The 19,075-nt window shown below is 43.1% G+C and overlaps 1 protein-coding gene across 1 annotated transcript; it reads left to right on the top strand.

The window, feature by feature from the left end:
• The first annotated feature begins 710 nt into the window (after positions 1 to 710).
• Positions 711 to 18,587, top strand: LOC132894645 (procathepsin L-like). Its single transcript, XM_060934747.1, has 7 exons — positions 711 to 831; positions 1,410 to 1,552; positions 2,145 to 2,342; positions 2,519 to 2,710; positions 17,550 to 17,715; positions 17,896 to 18,001; positions 18,488 to 18,587. The coding sequence occupies exons 1-7, from the start codon at positions 732 to 734 to the stop codon at positions 18,585 to 18,587; spliced, it is 1,005 nt and encodes a 334-aa protein (XP_060790730.1). The 5' UTR covers positions 711 to 731.
• Positions 18,588 to 19,075: the final 488 nt, after the last annotated feature.

Here is a 19,075-nt window from a genome sequence, read left to right as displayed (position 1 = left end):
TGGATCAAGCAGGTCTGCTCTGGCTGGAGCACTCAATGAGGAGGTTCCAGGACTAAAATCCCTGGCAGTTATAAATGGCTCACAGAACCAGAGTTACATTCATAAATAGTTTTACCATGCTACCAAAATGATATGGATCTGTACATAAGAAACAGGTAAGGAAATGTGAATACAGTATCTGTGTATCTGTAAATACAACATTTTCCCAAATGGTAAGTTTAAACCATGGTTCTGGATTAACACTGTCCTGTATATTTTGCTTTTATTTCCCTGTTCTTCACCTGGTTCAACTACACATGAGGGGGAAATGAAGATCTCTAACGATCATATCCACCTGACTGTGGGATCATTTCATGTTAAATGATGCAATTTCTGCAATAAATGTGTGTAAGTATAATTAGGTGTGTATCTCTCGTGTTTTGTGTGTGTGACAAGCACCTGATTAGAGCCATGATACAGTGGCATATAAAGTCAGGAAACACATGACAACTCTCTATCCATCGAGGGGTCAACAGAATCAGGTATGTACCACATACACCTAGATGCACATTCTGTGAACTGTCTTTGCACTGATTAGCTATGTTTTAGTTTTAGCCAATCACTAAATCTGATTAATCAGTCAGTTGTGCAAGTGTGGGGGAGTGAAAACAGAATGTGAATCTTTGAAATCAGAGCAGAATTCTGCTCTCTTCCTTCCACTAAGCACTCAAAAACTTTTCATTACTTACAGAATGAGGGTTTTGATTGTCATCACCGCTCTTGTGGCTCTGGCCAGTGCAGCCAGTATCTCTCTGGAAGACCTGGAGTTTCGTTCTTGGAAACTGAAATTTGGTGAGAAATATTCTTATGCATCATCAAACTGGGGTGGCATGGCGGTGTAGTGGTTAGCACTGTTGCCTAACAACAAGAAGGTTCTGGGTTCGAGCCCAGTGGCCTACAGGGGCCTTTCTGTGTGGAGTTTGCATGTTCTCCCCGTGTCTGCGTGGGTTTCCTCCGGGTGCTCCAGTTTCCCCCACAATCCAAAGACATGCAGGTGTGAACGTGAATGGTTGTTTGTCTCTATGTATCAGCCCTGCAATGACCTGGCGACTTGTCCAGGGTGTACCCCGCCTCTTGCCCATAGTCAGTTGGGATAGGCTTCAGCTTGCCTGCGACCCTGCACAGGATTAGCTGTTATGAATAATGGATGGATGGATAATCAAACTGGCAAAGATCTTCTATAAAGAAAATTTATAAAAATGCTTGTAAGAACAAGCATTAGTCATAATCATTAGATAATTTTACCGACATCTACACAAAGCTTTACAAATCTACACAATGCTCCAAAATATAGATGAAAACAGTTAAGAAGAAAAAGTTGTGCACTGTTTCATTTGTCAAGTTCAGTTAGCCTTTGCTTTTTCTCATAGGTAAGATCTATAAGTCTGTGGAGGAGGAGTCTCGGCGTAAGATGACTTGGCTGGAAAATCGCAAAATGGTCCTGGTACACAACATGCTGGCTGACCAGGGCATTAAGAGCTACAGACTCGGCATGACCTACTTTGCAGACATGGTGAGAAGAAAAATATGTATATAGTGGGGTCAAAGAGTCTGAGACCATGAGTGAAAATGCTTCTGTTTAGCATTCAATTTAACACAAAGGTTTTCATTACAAACGATATCATCAGCAACAACTCGCCAGACATAGAATATTAGAAATATTTACATGAATTTTGGAATTTCTTAGTATTTCATATGCCTTCTTTTTGCTGTAATATCAGTGTGCACTCTGATGATCCATGGTGGATAAAATCCATCACTTTCTTCTCTGAAGACATGCATGAAAGGGCTAAGACTCACAGAAAATCACAGAGAACCTCCAGGTTCTCCAGTATCCTTCCAAACATGCTGTGGGTAGACTGGCTACTCTAAAATTGCCCCTAGGGAACCCTTAGTGTTCTCATGAGAGGCCCTAGATCAGAAATAAAGCAGTTACTGAAGGTGAACAAATAGTTGAATGAAAACACATCACTTAGTATGGACATCATTCTTGACTATATTTGTGAAGACAACTGGAAAGACAAGACACCACAGTACCACAGTCAAACGAACAATCGTCTTCATTAAAGCAGCGACTAATTTCACTGAATCTCCGCCTCTGACAGGATAACCAGGAGTACAGACAGTCTGTGTTTAAGGGCTGCCTTGGATCATTCAATAGGACCAAGAGCCACAGTGCATCTACCTTCCTCCGACAGGCAGGAGGAGCTGTTCTGCCAGACACTGTGGACTGGCGGGAAAAGGGCTATGTGACTGACATTAAGGACCAAAAGGAGTGTGGTTCTTGCTGGGCCTTCAGTGCGGTAAGGGCAGGCATGACATATAATTACCGCAGCATGACCTTTTTACTCTTCCTTCACTGTCAATCAGTACTAGATTTAACAATTGGCCACTTTTACAGTCCTGTTATAAATAGACTGTCTGTTTTCTTCTTTTGCCCTGATCTCCATCTATTTCTCTATCATCTATTGTCTCTTAGACAGGGTCATTGGAAGGTCAGACTTTTAGGAAGACAGGGAAGCTGGTGTCACTGAGTGAACAGCAGTTAGTGGACTGCTCCTGGGAATATGGAAACATGGGATGCAGCGGTGGTTTGATGGATCAAGCCTTTGAATACATTCAGGACAACAAGGGAATCGACACAGAAGAATCCTACCCTTATGAAGCCAATGTAAGTGGAAGATGAAAACACTCAGATGAAGTTATTCAGATGAACAGTTGGGGAAAACTCATTTTGATGGATATGACATCTTTTTAAATGAAACTGCGTAAAACACTATAACAGTTCCTGATGTGGGTGGAGCACAGAAGCAAGGCAGGCGAGAGTTGATGTTTACATAAACACTTTATTTCGCTTTTCAGCTTGCTTTTCAGCTTTCTTTCACTCACTCACTCACTCACTCACTCACTCACTCACACATGCGGTGTGGTCAGGGAGAGAGACCCTTTTCTCTGCTCTCTCTCATTTTATGCTCCCTCCCTGTAACAAACAAACAAACACACACACACACACACACACACAAATTAACAGCAGGTGGAATGACTTAGCCACTTACCTTCCCCGACCCCGCCCTCCATTCACAGACTGCTGCTTGGCCACGCCCCCGCTGCCACATACCCCCACCACACGACTCAGGCCGGGGAGCCGTCTGGCCTGAAGCTGACTCCCCCCCCAACGGGACAGGAAGTCCGCCACCACCATCTGTGCCCCTGGCCTGTGGATCACCTCGAACTTAAATGGCTGGAGGGCGAGATACCAATGGGTGATCCGCGCACTGGCATCCTTCATGTGGTGGAGTCACTGGAGGGGCGCGTGGTCTGAACAGAGAGTGAAAGAGCACCCCAGCAGGTAGTATCGGAGGGCGAGAACCACCCACTTGATGGTGAGACACTACTTCTCGATTGTGCTGTACTTGCTTTCACACATCGACAGTTTCCGGCTGATATACAGCACGGGGCACTCCTCGCCCTCCACCTCCTGGGACAAAACAGCCCCCAGCCCTCTGTATCAGTCTGCAAAATAAAGGGGAGAGAGAAGTCAGGGGAGTGTAAAAGTGCCCCCCCCCCCACACAGTGCAGCTTTTACCTCAGAGAAGGCCTGTTGGCACTGCTCCGTCCACTGGACCAGATCTGGAGCCCCCATTTTAGTGAGATCGGTTAGCAGGCTGGTGACGTCCGAATAATTAGGTAGAAACCTACGATAATAGCCAGCCAGCCCCAAGAACTGTCTCACCTCCTTTTTGGTCTTGGGCCTCGGGCAGGCCGCAATCGCTGCAGTCTTGTTAATTTGGGGACGCACCTGCCCATGGCCCAAGTGGAAGCTCAGATACCGTACTTCCACCCACCAAATCGCACACTTTTTCGGGTTAGCTGTGAGGCCCGCTCGCCTCAGCGACTTTAGAACGGCCCTCAGGTGTTCCAAGTGCCACGGCCAATCATGACTGTAGATTATTATGTTGTCCAGATAGGTGGTCGCGTAGGCAGCGTGAGGGCAGAGGACCCTGTCCATAAGCCTGCTGGAACGTAGTGGGCACCTGAAATAACCCAAAAGGGAGTGTGACAAATTGGTGTAAACCAAACGGTGTGGAAAAGGCCATTTTCTCTCAGGATAGAGGAGTCAAGGGGATCTGCCAATATCCCTTTGTTAGATCCAGTGTTGAATAAAAGCAAGCAGTACCTAACTGATCAAGCAACCCATCAATGTGAGGCATTAGGTATGCGTCAAATTTAGACACCACATTGACCTTTCTATAGTCCACACAGAACCGGACCGACCCATCAGTCTTGGGAACCAGGACCACTGGGCTGCTCCAGTCACTGTGGGACTCCTCGATTATGCCCATTTCGAGCATGGACTTGAGTTCATCCCGAACCACCTTTTTCTTGTGTTCGGGCAAGCGGTAAGGGCGGCTATGCACTACCACCCCCGGGGGCGTTTCGATGTGGTGTTCTATGAGGTGGGTATGACCAGGAAGGGGCAAGAACATGTCGGAAATTCCTTTTGCAACTTGGCTACCTCCGTGAGTTGGGCCGGTGAGAGGTGGTCTCCACAAGGGACCGGAGTGGTCTGAGATGTTATCTTTTTCACCTCCAGCCCCAGCTCTGCCTTTTCTGGGACTACTGATGCCAATGCCACAGGCATACTTGCCAACCCTCCCGATTTCGGCGGGAGGCTCCCGATTTTAGCCTCTATTTCCCAACTCCCGATCGTATTTATTAAAAACTGGATAATCTCCCAGTTTGGGGAAATCCCTACTGCCAAGTTAAAAATACTCCTGATTATGTCCAATCAGAATCGTATGAGAAACACTGCTGACGTCAACTGATTTTTAACCAATCAATGAACAGAACGACAGTCATTTCCGTAATGTAGGATTCACCCAGGCTGTCTGACATTTTTCACAAGCAGTCATTCATCATGGCCACTAAACCAAATACCAAATGGCAAAAATATGAATGCAAATACCAGGTTGCATGGGAGAATGAATTTTCATGGATAAGCAAATGTTTGACCAGCCAGACCAACACATTTTGCAAGATAAGCGATTCACTGACCGCACAGGTCAAAGTTTAGAAGTCTGTATGTTTACATTCAGGTCTCATGAATTTATTTCAGTTGGAAAATTTTGAATGCTGGGTCAGGTGGCCGTACCTATCAAATTTGTTTGGTGAGTGTATTTGAATAGTGTGGTAGTGTCTTAGTGCTATTTTGAATTTTTGTTTGAAAGTTTTAAGTGAAAGTTTACAAGTAAATTATCTGGAAAGTGATTGATTTTGATAGAGTTTTGAGGTTTTAAGTGAAAGATTACTTGTGAGTGTATTTTGGTAGGACTAAAATTTTGCATTTGAGTGAATTTCTTTGTGGAGTATATTTTGATAGTATGGTAGCATTTATAGTGCCATTTTTAAATTTTGTTTGAAAACTTTCAGTCAAACAAAATTTAAAAATGGCACTATAAATGCTACCATACTATCAAAATATACTCCACAAAGTATATAGGACTCTCACCTATGGTCATGAGCTTTGGGTAATGACCGAAAGAACAAGATCGCGGATACAAGCGGCCAAAATTAGTTTCCTTCGCAGGGTGGCTGGGCGCTCCCTTAGAGATAGGGTGAGAAGCACAGTCACTCGGGAGGAGCTCGGAGTAGAGCCGCTGCTCCTCCACATCGAGAGGAATCAGCTGAGGTGGCTCGGGCATCTTTTTCGGATGCCTCCTGGACGCCTCCCTGGGGAGGTGTTCCAGGCATGTCCCCCCGGGAAGAGGCCCCAGGGAAGACCCAGGACACGCTGGAGGGACTATGTCTCTCGGCTGGCCTGGGAACGCCTCGGTGTTCTTCTCGGTGTTCTCGAAGACGAGACGAGACGAGACGAACTTTCAGTCAAGGGTGCTTAGGTTAACTGGTGACTTTAAATTGACCGTAGGTGTGAATGTGAGTGTGAATGGTTGTCTGTGTCTATGTGTCAGCCCTGTGATGACCTGGCGACTTGTCCAGGGTGTACCCCGCCTTTCGCCCGTAGTCAGCTGGGATAGGATCCAGCTTGCCTGCGACCCTGTAGAAGGATAAAGCGGCTAGAGATAATGAGATGAGATGAGAACTTTCAGTCAAAGTTTGCAAATGAGCAAATTCTTTTGATGCATTCCGATAGGATTTTGATAGGATTTCTAGTGCTTTTTAAAAATTCTGTTGGAAAGTGTTTAGTGAGAGAGATGCAGTTTAATCATACTAAGACAGTGCAGTATTTATTTAACTGAGTTGTTACTATTTTGGTCAAATCTTTTTAAAATTTAATTTATATGATATTATAGTTCTCTGTATTTTTACATGAGCTTACAGAAGGAAAACACATTTGATGCAATCCAATAATACTTTCATTCACTGTGACTATTTTAAGAAATGATAAACATTCTTCTAAAGCATCACTTGTGTTATTTTCTGTGGGTCTCTGTATGTATACAATATTCAGGCATGAGATTTTTCAGCTAAAAATCTGATTTAAGCAGACTTCCCTTTCATTGTTATTATATTAAAATTCAAGACAAGAGTATTATTTCAGATTTTTCACTCTGAGCTCTCTCATGCCTGATACATGAATCCCATAACCTATAGTAATTGATAAAACAATATCAACAATTCAAAAACTCTTTAATTGTATAAATTTCAAATGGTTTGCAATTAATTGGGATCCACTGTTTTTATCATTTCAACCACTTGAAAATGTCATTCATGCACTTTTCTCCCCCTTGAGAATTTTGAAATGTTGGCAAGTATGAACGGGGTCCCCCTCATTCCAGCGTTTTAAAAGGTTGAGGTGGTAGATTTGCAGTGCCCCGCCCCTATCTGTTCGCCTCACCTCATAGTCGACGTCCCCAACTCTCTGTGTGACCTTGAAGGGCCCTTGCCACTTGGTGACTAATTTAGAACTCGACGTGGACAATAATATGAGCACTTTGTCTCCTGGCGTGAACACTCTAAGGCGTGTGCCCCTGTCATACAGCCGGCTTTGACATTCTTGTGCCTGCCGCAAATTCTCCTGGGTTAAGTGCGTGAGGGTGTGGAGTTTTGCACGCAGGTCAAGAACATACTGGATTTTGTTTTTACTAGGTGAAGGTCCCTCCTCCCAATTTTCCTGTAGCACGTCCAGAATGCCACGCGGCTTATGCCCATATAATAATTCAAAGGGAGTAAACACCGTGGAGGCTTGCGGGACCTCTCGTACTGCGAATAACAGGGGCTCGAGCCACTTATCCCAATTACGCGCATCTTCACCTATGAATTTCCAGATTATGTTCTTGAGTGTTTGGTTAAATCGCTCTACTAAGCCATCCGTTTGTGGGTGATAGACACTGGTGTGGATAGACTTAATCCCCAGTAACCCATACAGTTCTTGCAGTGTGCATGACATTCACGAGGTGCCTTGGTCTGTCAGGATTTCTTTTTTTTAAATATTTTTATTAGGAGGCAAGGCACATCAAAACAGGAATCAATGCCAAATCTACATTAAGTACCACACCATCCCTGCACAACAATCTACAAAATACACACACCGATACCACAGAAATACTGTGCATCTCGATGAATTAAGAGCAAGGCGTACAGTCTACCTCCTAGGATGTTTTTTTTTTCATGTGAACAAGAACAAGGCATTACACAATTCAAAGAAAATAATAATAATAAATAAATAACTGGAAGTTATATTATGTAATAATTAAGTATTAAAGCTGCACAGTACAAATAAAACCAAAAGACAAAAAAAAGGGAGAGAGAGAGAGAGAGGGTCCGTCAGTCAGGGGGCAGCGACTGGAGAGAGTAGAAGAATGTAAGAAAGGGAAGCCACTTGTTATAAAATTTATCAGAGTTACCTTTCACTGAATATCTGATCTTTTCCAACTTTAGAAAAGACATGGTGTCATTGAGCCATTGACTACTAGAAGGAGCTTTAGTCGACTTCTCCACTGGAAGAAGGTGGCATCTTGCCAGTAAGGAAGTAAAAGCTAAAATATCTAATTGATTAGAGGTAAACCAGTTATGGTCTTCTGAGAGCCCGAATATGGCAACATGGGGGGAGCCTTTTATGGTCACTGAAAGTATTTTTGACATGGTATCAAAATAATTCAACCAGAAGCAAGAGAGTAGCAGACAAGAGTAGAACATATGGGTTAAATTGCAGGATGAGGCATGCCATTTTTCGCATTTGTCAGCAATACTGGGATAGATTTGAGACAATCGAGCTTCAGAAAAATGAACTCTAAACAGTACTTTAAACTGTATAAGTGTGAGACGAGCGCAGGATGAGCTTGTGTGAATTTTCTTAAGAGCAGTGTCCCACCAGTCATTCTCCAAGTTTAGATCCAGTTCATCTTCCCAGGCAGTCTTAACTTTAGTAACTGGTGAGCAATCAAAAGAAAGAAGTTCGTTGATGATGTAACTGGGGATAATTTGGGGGGCTTCTCCCCTTATGCATGAATGTTGTGTGTATGCCTGGTGTGTGGAGTGAGTGTGGTGTGCACCTCAACACGCATGCGTGGTTACTGGGGCAATGTTGACTCTCATGTACTGGACCTGAAGTTGAATAAAGATGCACCGGAATGTTCCCGAGTGCAAGGAACGAAGTAAATGACTCCGTCGTCTTTATAAGGAGTTTAAGTTGCAACAGTTATAAACTTTAGAAATAAATGATTTTTGAAGTGGATCGCGGTTTAAAAACACCTCCCAGTGTAGAGTAGGTGGTGAGGAAGGAAAAACTGGAAACAAAGCTTTAGCACAGTGTCTAATTTGAAAGTATCGAAAGAGATGAGAAGGTGGAAGATGAAATTCTCTCGAGAGATCTGTAAAGCTGCGAAAAATACCATCCTTGTAAAGGTCTTTAAAACATTTCAGGCCTTTATTATGCCATGCGAGAAAGGTTGAATCTGTAAGCGGAGGCCAAAATAAATGATTCTTCAGTAAAGGAGCTAATGTAGATGCTGACTTAAATTTGAAGTACTTCCTAAACTGATACCAAATTTTAAGTGTGGAGTGAACCACTTGATTATTTGTAAAGCCAAAGAGGTTAGATGGAATAGAAGAGGTAAGTAAAGCAGGTAAGGAGGATGAAACACATGACTGTGCCTCCAAGTTGCACCATAGCAGATTCATAGATTTGAACCAAAATGAAATTATGTGAATATGTGCCGCCCAATAATACAGTTGGAAATTCGGAAGTGTCAATCCACCATTGAATTTACATCTCTGAAGTGTGGATTTACGGATCCTGGGAGCCTTTCCACACCATAAGAAGTCAGAAATAGTTTGAACAATTGTTTTAAAAAACTGCTTTGGCAGGAAAAGTGGGAGACAATGGAACAAAAATAGAAATTTGGGCAAGATGTTCATTTTAACTGCGTGAATTCTTCCAATTAACGAGAGAGACAAGCTTCTCCATCTATGGAAGTCAGATTTAATTTTAGACATTAAAGGTAAAAAATTAGCAGAAAAAAGTGACTTTAACATTCTGGTAACGCTGATCCCAAGATACCTAAAGCCAGACAGATTCATCTTAAAAGGGACATCTGACTGTGTAAGCTGTGATGCTGAAGCATTAATAGGATAGCATTCACTTTTAGATATATTCACTTTATAGCCTGAGAATGATCCAAATCTCTGGAAAGCAGATAAAATTGTGGGAATGGAAAGGACAGGATCTGAGACATATAACAATAAATCATCAGCATAAAGTGACAACTTAAATTCTGTGCCCAATCGTGAGATCCCTCTAAAAGTGGAGGAGGACCTCAGAAAGACTGACAAGGGCTCTATAGCTAGTGCGAACAATAGAGGAGATAGGGGACACCCCTGTCTGGTACCACAGGTTAGAGTGAAAAAACTGGATTGGATGCCATTAGTGGAGATGCTTGCTTGTGGAGATGTATAAAGGAGACGTATCCATGAAACGAACCCATTTCCCAGTCCAAATTTCTTTAGTACAGTAAATAAATAGTCCCATTCAACCCTGTCGAATGCTTTTTCGTGGTCAACCAAGATTACTACTTTGGGTGTTGTTGTGGTACAGTAGTTTTAGAGTAAATAATATTTAGGAGTGTGCGGACATTAAAAAATAACTGCCGCCCCTGAACAAATCCAGTTTGCTCATGTGAGACAATAGTTGGTACAATGTTTTCCAGGCGACAGGCCAAAGCTTTAGCAAGGATCATAACATCTACATTTATTAATGAGAGAGGTCTGTATGAGCTGCAGAGATTTGGATCCTTATCTTTTTTTAAGAAGAGGCTTATGGAGGCTTGCCTTAAAGTGGGAGGGAGAGTGCCATGTTCCAGTGATTCTTTATAAACAGCATGCAGTAAAGGGAACAGTTTTTCCTGAAATCTCTTAAAAAATTCCACTGGGAATCCATCGGGGCCAGGAGCTTTGTTATTTTGCATGCTACTCACAGCGAGAGTGATTTCTTCTACTGTTAATGGTGAGTCAAGTTTTTTAGCAGCATCTAAGCTTAACACAGGAAAATTGAGGCTATCTAGGAATGAACTCACTTCAGTGGTGTCAGGTGGAGATTCAGACGTATATAAAGAGGAGTAAAATGAGTGAAAAACAGAATTAATGGTGGTGGGATACTTATGCAATGAGCCAGATGAATCTTTTATCTGAGGGATCATACGTGAGGCTGCCTGGCGATGTAGTTGATGAGCCAGGAGCCGACTTGCCTTGTCGCCATGTTCATAATATGTGGAGCGTGATCATAAGAGAAGTCGCTCTGCATCACTAGTGGTGATGAGATCAAATTCAGTCTGTAAATCAACACACTGTTTAAGTAAACTGGGAGAGGGGCAAGTAGCGAGTTGTTGGTCCAATTTGGTGATATTGATAGAGAGTTCTTGCAATTTGGTTTTACGGGACTTATTCAAGTGGGCAGAGTAGGAAATAATTTGTCCCCACAAGTATGCTTTTAATGACTCCCACAGCAGTGAACAAGAAACAGGTTCCATATCATTTTGATTTATAGAGATATAATCATCAATTTTAGTTGCAATAAATTTGGTGAACTTATCATCTGAGAGAAGTAATGTACTGAACCTCCAAGGTGTTGAGTACCAGGGTTGTGAAGAGAACTAAATATCTAAAGAAAGAGGAGTGTGGTCAGAAATAACAATAGGGTGATAATTGACAGACAATACTTTGGGAATTAGTTTAGCATCAATAAAATAATAATCAATCTGAGAGAAAGACTGATGCATCTGAGAAAAGAATGAATATTACTTGGTACAAGGGTTATAAAATCTCCAAGGATCAATGCAACCATTTTTGGACATAAAATATGAAAGTGACCTCGACGTTAAAGAAGGGGTCAGACTTCGTGGGTTAGAGCGGTCTAGGTTGGGCTCAATTACACAATTCATGTCCCCTCCAATTATAAGAAGGCTGTTGTTCAATGAGGGAAGACGTTCAAAAAGTTTATTCATAAAGTGTGGATCATCAAAATTGGGGGCATATATGTTAACTAATAAAATGGGAGTATGGAATTGCATGCCTGTAACAATTAAGTATCTGCCATTTTTGTCTGATATCACCTTAGAAGCTGAAAACTGAATTGACTTACCAATTAAAATAGCAACCCCCCTGGCTTTAGAGTTGAAATTTGAGTGAAACACCTCGGAAACCCAGGAACATTTAAGTCTGACCTGATCTTTGACGCACATGTGGGTTTCCTGCAGAAACACTAGGTCAGCTTTAAGACGTTTCAAATGAGCAAATATCCTTGATCTTTTAATTGGACTCCCCATGCCTTTAATATTCCAGCTCAAGAATCGCACAGAGGACGCAATATGTGGAATATCAGAAGCACTAGCATTGGTGGACATATGTTAAGTTCTGGGCGGCACGGTGGTGTAGTGGTTAGCACTGTCGCCTCACAGCAAGAAGGTCCTGGGTTCGAGCCCTGTGGCCAGCGAGGGCCTTTCTGTGCGGAGTTTGCATGTTCTCCCCGTGTCCACGTGGGTTTCCTCTGGATGCTCTGGTTTCCCCCAAAGACATGCAGGTTAGGTTAACTGGTGACTCTAAATTGACCGTAGGTGTGAATGTGAGTGTGAATGGTTATCTGTGTCTATGTGTCAGCCCTGTGAGGACCTGGCGACTTGTCCAGGGTGTACCCCGCCTTTCGCCCATAGTCAGCTGGGATAGGCTCCAGCTTGCCTGCGACCCTGTAGAACAGGATAAAGTGGCTAGAGATAATGAGATGAGATGTTAAGTTCCTAGAGATAGAAATAGACTGAATGCGGACCCCCAGGGAAGGAAGGAAGCAAGCTTACAGTTTTACAATATTTAAATAATATTGTCTGGTGTTGAGTGGTATATCAGATATATTCCATTCAGCTAACATGATACTGAATGAGTCGAAGACGAGTAGCTGAATGGAATATATCTGATATACCATGCAAAAAAGACAACCGTCGTCGTCGTCAGCATCCGTCTGTCTTACTAGACGATGGCTCGTCTTGCCTGTTGTGGACTTGTAGGGTTGCAACGTCTGCTGTGGCTGAACAAACCAATGCGCGAGTGGCAGTCCTTCCCGCACTTCTGACAGGTGAAGGTGGAGCATTTCTGGGCTGGTATAGCCAGTTTCCTCAATCTCCGCTTCTCTGCTGCTTTCTCAGCTCTAGCTGTCTCAGATTCCAGGACACCTTTCCTTACACTGCTTCTCCAGGCTACCCTGTCCTCTGCCAAATCTTCCCATTCATTTACTGAGATGTTACAGGCCTTCATGTCCCTCTTGCACACATCCTTGTATCTCAGATGTGGGCGGCCCCTGGGTCTTGTTCCTTCAGCTAGTTCGCCATACAGTATGTCTTTGGGAATTCTGCCATCATCAAGTCTTCTAACATGGCCAAGCCATCGGAGACGATGCAGGGACAGTGTTGCAAACAAGCTGGGGACCTTGGCTCTTTGGAGGACTTCTGTATTTGTCACCTTGTCCTTCCAGGTGATTCCCAGGATTCGCCGCAAACACCGAAGGTGGAAACTGTTCAGCCGTGACTCCTGGTGAGCATAAGTTGTCCAGCACTCGCTGCTGTATAGAAGTGTGCTTAGGACGCATGCTTGATATACCTGCACCTTGGTGTTTATGGTGAGCATTCGGTTGTCCCACACTCTGCTTTTAAGTCTGGACATTGTTGCAGCAGCCTTGGCTATTCTGTTGTTGATTTCCACATCCAGAGATAGATTGTCGGTCATTGTGGATCCAAGGTAGGTGAAGGCATTTACCACTTCGAGAGGTGTGTCGTCAGTCAGCAGCACTGGCGGTTCTGTTGGATCCTGTACCATGACCTTGGTCTTTTTGGTGCTTATGGTCAGACCAAATTCCTTACAGGCATGGGAGAATCTGTCCAGCATGTTCTGCCGTTCCCCTGCTGTGTGAGCCACCAGTGCTGCATCATCTGCGAAGAGCAGCTCGCGAATTAATAAATGTCTAACTTTAGTCTTGGCCCTGAGTCTTGCCAGGTTGTATAATTTCCCACTGGACCTGCTATGTAGATGGACATCATCCATTGACTCCTGGAAGGCATAGGATAGCATGGCTGAGAAGAATATCCCAAACAGGGTTGGAGCCAGAACACAGCCTTGTTTAACACCACTGCTGGTCTTGAAGGGTTCAGATGAGATGCCATTGTTGATAATCACACAGTGAGTGTTTTCGTGGAAGGATTTGATTATGCTGAGAAGGGTGGGTGGGCAGCCAAACTTTTCCAATATCTTGAACAGACCATCTCTGCTGACTAGATCGAACGCTTTTGTAAGGTCAATGAAAGCTATATACAATGGTTTCTGCTGTTCCTGGCATTTCTCCTGGAGTTGCCTGAGGGAGAATACCATGTCTATGGTCAATCTTTGGGCTCTGAAACCACACTGTGACTCTGGGTATATACGAGCAGCAATAATCTGTAGTTTTCCCAAGGCTACACGTGCGAACACTTTGCCAACTATTACCAGCAAGGATATACCTCGGTAGTTATTGCAGTCCATTCGGTCACTTTTGCTTTTATACAGGTTTATTGCGTTCGAGTCCCGCATTTCTTGAGGCACAGCACGTTCAGACCAGCAAAGTTTTAATAGGTTGTGTAGATGTTGGATAAGAACTGGTCCTCCAGACTTGATCACTTTGCCAGGGATACCATCACTTCCTGCAGCTTTTCCACTGGTGAGGCTGTTTATGGCTTTTGTGAGTTCATCTACTGTACTGTTGGTTCAGCATCCAGCTCTTCAATGATGTCAAAACTGGGAAGCGAGCTGAGTGCTGCTTCTGATACAGTGTTCTCAGTCCCATATACTTCCATGTAGTGTTCCACCCATCTATCCATCTGCTTGGATGTGTCCGTGATCAGCTCTCCAGTCCTGGATTTCAGGGGGGCTGTTTTGGTGTGGACTGGTCCAAAAGCTTTCTTCATGCCATCATACATCCCTTGGATGTTGCCTGTATCAGCACATGTATGTATCTCCAAGCTGAGCTTTGTCCAGTATAGGTTGGCACATTCACGGGCAGTGCATTGAGCTGTACCCTTGGCTGTCCTCAGTCTTTCCCAATTTTGCCTTGTTGGATGCTGCTTGAAGTTTAGCAGGGCAGTTCATTTGGCTTCTGTGACTTTGGACATCTCGGGCCAGGAGGCTTCAAACCAGTCGGCATTCTTCTTATTTCTTTTTCCAAACACCTTGACTGCAGACTCATGAGTGATGGTCTTGATAGAATCCCATTTGTCTGATGCAAGGCCATGATGTAGGTCATCTGCTGAGAAGGCATGCCTCAAGGTGTCTAAGAATTCCTCTGCTTTAGCTGGATCTCTGCAGCTGCATGTGTTGATATGAGGGATTGCATCTTTCTTAGAGTGATGCATCTCCTTCAGCTGTAATCTTGTCTTGGTGCACACTAAGGAATGGTCTGTGTCACAGTCTGCACTGTGATAGGTTCGGGTTCTGAGAACACTGTTGAGTGTCTGGCGTCTGGTGATAATGAGATCTAATTGATGCCAGTGACCTGATCTGAGGTGTCTCCATGACACTTTATGACAATCCTTGCTCTGGAAGAAGGAGTTTGTTATACATAGGTTGTGGAAACAGCAGAGCTCCAGGAGCCGTTGACCGTTTTCATTCATTCTGCCAATACCATGGTGACCTAGACAAGTTGGCCAAGCAGCTTGATCATTTCCTACTCTTGCATTAAAATCACCAAGGAGGAGGAGGAACTAATTTGCTGGTAAATTTTTGATAGCTGTGTCCAAGTCATCATAGAATTTGTCTTTGGTTTCTGGTGTGGCTGAGAGTGTTGGAGCATACGGTAGATGCTCATGATGGTGGCAGGGCCTTGTGTTGTGGTCAGGTGAATCTGGAGTAGACGTTCAGTACCATTTGCTGGGGGTTCTTCAGGAGGGAGTTTCTCACTGCAAATCCCACTCCATATTCTCTTGTTTCCTCCTTGGGTTCACCCTTCCAGTAAAAGGTGAAGTTTTCCTCTTTGACTGATCCACTGTCTGCCAGCCTGGTTTCCTGAAGTGCAGCTATGTCCACTTGCAGCCCTGAAAGCTCCTTGTCAATGATGGCAGTTTTCCTAAGACCGTAGACTTCACACAAGTTGGTTGTTTGTCCAGGTTGCATAGTCCTAACGTTCCAGGTTGCAAACCGAAGAACAGATGTCTTCTTTCTTTTCTTTATGTCTGGTGACTGGGTTTTACAGCCAGCTTGTCAAAGAACAGGTTCTTCTGAGCTCCAATCACCCATTGAAGCAGGCTAGCTGTGGCGAGACAGCACCTAACTGACTGGGGGCTGCCCAGCTTGAGGCAGGCGGTAGCTGTCCAGTGGAATGCGATAACCCCTCCCACCATCAGAAATGACCCCTGGCACTCTTGTCCTACACCAATTAGACTAGAGCTTAGAACCGGTAACTGCCACTTCTCGTGTTGTTTCTTCGTCCCAAGTGTGGTTTGAAGCTGGAGTGTCCTCTCCAGGTGACAAGCATGGGCAGTGATGAGGAAGCTCTGGCCTGCCCTGTTTCCAGAACTTCCCTCTCGGCCTTCCTGATGATACCCAATAGAAAGGAGTAGACCAGTACAGATTGGCACCAGGTTGGCTGCAGGAGTTGTCTCTATTGACATCAACCGTCTGCGGGGCTCCACTCTGGATTTTCTGTTGGGGTTTTCTCCCTTAGTCTGGTTCTCTCACCGAGTGACCCGCTAGGCAACGGGGCTATTTAACCCATAGCTGGGGACCTGGTACAAGTGCATTAGGACATGTCCACACACCGGTGGGCCTGCATGCCACATGTCTGGGGGCCAGATTTCCTCCAAGTCCTTTGCAGTTTAGCCTAGGGCCGCAGGGTACCCAGTTACCATGTGTCACCACGAGGAGGCACTGCATAAGGCTTACTAATGGAGAGGCTATATACTGGCACAGGAAGGCTTACACACTCTGCTCCCTGGTTCGCAGAACACTGCTAGCCATTTACGCATCACATCAGTCATTGAGACACACACACAAAAAAAAGACAACCAATATTATTATTATTATTATCATACATACACACTCTTCATATCAGCATTCTCAAAGGCCAACACTAGCTTACCCGTGACTCAGTGCTGTTAGTGCGGCAGTCCAGTTAGCTTTCAGCTGGAGTAGCAGCAGTGTTAGCGAAGGCCGATGCTAGCTTACCTGTGACTCGGTGCTGTTAGCGTGGAAGTCCAGTTACCTTCTCGCTGGTGTAGTGTTAGTGCAGGCCAATGTTAGTGCAAGCCAATGCTAGTGCAGTCAAGCCAATTATTATTATTATTATTATTATTATTATTATTTTCCCTGTGTAATTTACTTGGTTCCTTTTAAAATCAACATCGAGAACTACACAGAATGGAGCGACCTAGCAGCCAAAATTCTCTCAAAATCTTCCACTTTTAATGAAGCAAACCTCGCAGCCATGTTTGTTTACAAACTGTCACAGTCACTCGCTAGCGTGTAAGTTTTATGTCTCTGACATGTCTCTTTTCCAGTTTTTCGATGTCCGTAGGTATGTTTTTCTCTTGTAAATATGCATGAAGAATATGTAATGAAGTTTTGGTAGCCTTTCGGGTGTTCAACACATCTTTAGTTTCAGTTTTCAGTTTATTTATTTAGGGCTTAAACCTACCAGTAGCACTGGATTAGCCTCGTTTTTTCTCTTTCCTGGTGGACAAAGAAATGATTGTGCGCATGTGCAGCAGAAACATTTTGTCATTGGATCTTTGCATGAGCTCCGATGTGTGACATTGTGTTGTCTTGACAACATGCAATATTATAACAATATTGCACGCTCATTCTCCATTGGGGAGAGTGACATAATACATGGAGGATAAGTGATATGATAATATTGCATCCCATCAGTAAACTCAGTAGAAGCGAATGGAATACATGTTTTTATTCCCATGGAAAAAGTGGCCCGTATGGATAATAATCAGTAATATGCACTAAGAACAAAGTGCACTTTGTCTCACTCTCATCAGGATGGGGACTGCAGGTTTAAACCAGACACCATTGGAGCCACCTGCACTGGCTATGTGGATATAAATAGTGAAGATGAGAAAGCTCTACAGGAAGCCGTGGCAACCATTGGACCCATTTCTGTCGCCATAGACGCAGGTCACCCTTCTTTCCAGCTCTATAAATCTGGTGAGTCCCACATGAAAATTATAAATAAATCCCGTATCACTAATATTTTTTTCCCCTAATGTTTCCAGAACAATCCAAATATTATTGTTTTGTGGTTTGCACTTATTTGGATCAATCTTTGGTTGGTATTGATTAAAATGAATAACTGATTGCAATTGTTAATGTTGGGATTGATTTAAGGAATCTACAATGAGCTTTCGTGTAGCAGCATGGACCTGGATCATGGTGTCCTAGCCATTGGTTATGGCACAGAAAATGGAAAAGACTACTGGCTGGTCAAGAACAGGTAAAAAAAAAAATCAACATAAAAAATGTATTAAATAGATTATTCATTGTATATTCAAACTCAACTAGTTTGGCTTGTTATGTCTTTTTATTTCTAAAGTTAAAAATCTCAACTTACATCCCAATAAAGTTTATAATCTACCCCACCATATTAATTTTTTGTAGGTGATGTATCTGTTCGTTCAGAATGTACCTGTTCGTTCAGAATGTACCTGTTATATAAATGCTAATAAATACACTGAAGAGGAGTTTTTTTTTTCTTTAGCTCACTTCACATTGTACTAAGTGCATTCTGGCCTGTTCCCTGAAATGAGTTTGAAACCCCTGATCTAAAAGCTCAGAGGAAATATTGGAAATTATTTTACAGTATTCCAATTTACAACAACTCCATTAATTAAGATACAATCAAGCCAGTTAAAGCCAGTGGTCCACATGGATCGTTAAATTGTTCACTGATTCCTCCCCCCCCTTCTCTTTTTTTAAACAGCTGGGGTCTCGACTGGGGTGATAAAGGCTATATCAAGATGTCCAGGAACAAGAATAACCAGTGTGGTATTGCCACAGCAGCCAGCTATCCTCTGGTTTAAAGATGTGCACAATAAAAATCAATGATGTAACAACTATTAAATGCTCTGTTTTATTTTAACTGGTATAATAAGGTTAAAATATTAAATTATATATATATATAATTACAAATATCATTATCCAATACTTTAACAAATGTTTCACTCTGACTACAATAAGTGCAAAAATCTTACTTATTGATGCTCTTCTACAGGTGGGTGAAAAACAAGTCCATGTCTAACTCAATCTGAAGCGTCTACCTGACTTGATTATGTAACACGTTGCACAATGGAATCTGTGTAAAAATGCAGCATAAAAACACATTTTTAAAAATAAAATTGTTCTGGAAAACTGAGTACTGTATCTGAACCTTATTTTCTACTCTATTTTGTGGGCAGAAAGCATGGTATGAAGACGAATATGAACAAGAATGGAATAAATAAAATAATGGGAAAAAATATATGAAAAAAAATCCCTTGACATTCTTCCTACAATATTGAGTATTATTATA

The sequence above is a fragment of the Neoarius graeffei genome, chromosome 11, assembly GCF_027579695.1.
Source record: "Neoarius graeffei isolate fNeoGra1 chromosome 11, fNeoGra1.pri, whole genome shotgun sequence".
NCBI classification, from domain to species: Eukaryota; Metazoa; Chordata; class Actinopteri; order Siluriformes; family Ariidae; genus Neoarius; species Neoarius graeffei.
Note: the sequence above shows the minus strand (reverse complement) of the source record. Positions and strands in the feature narration are given on the sequence as shown.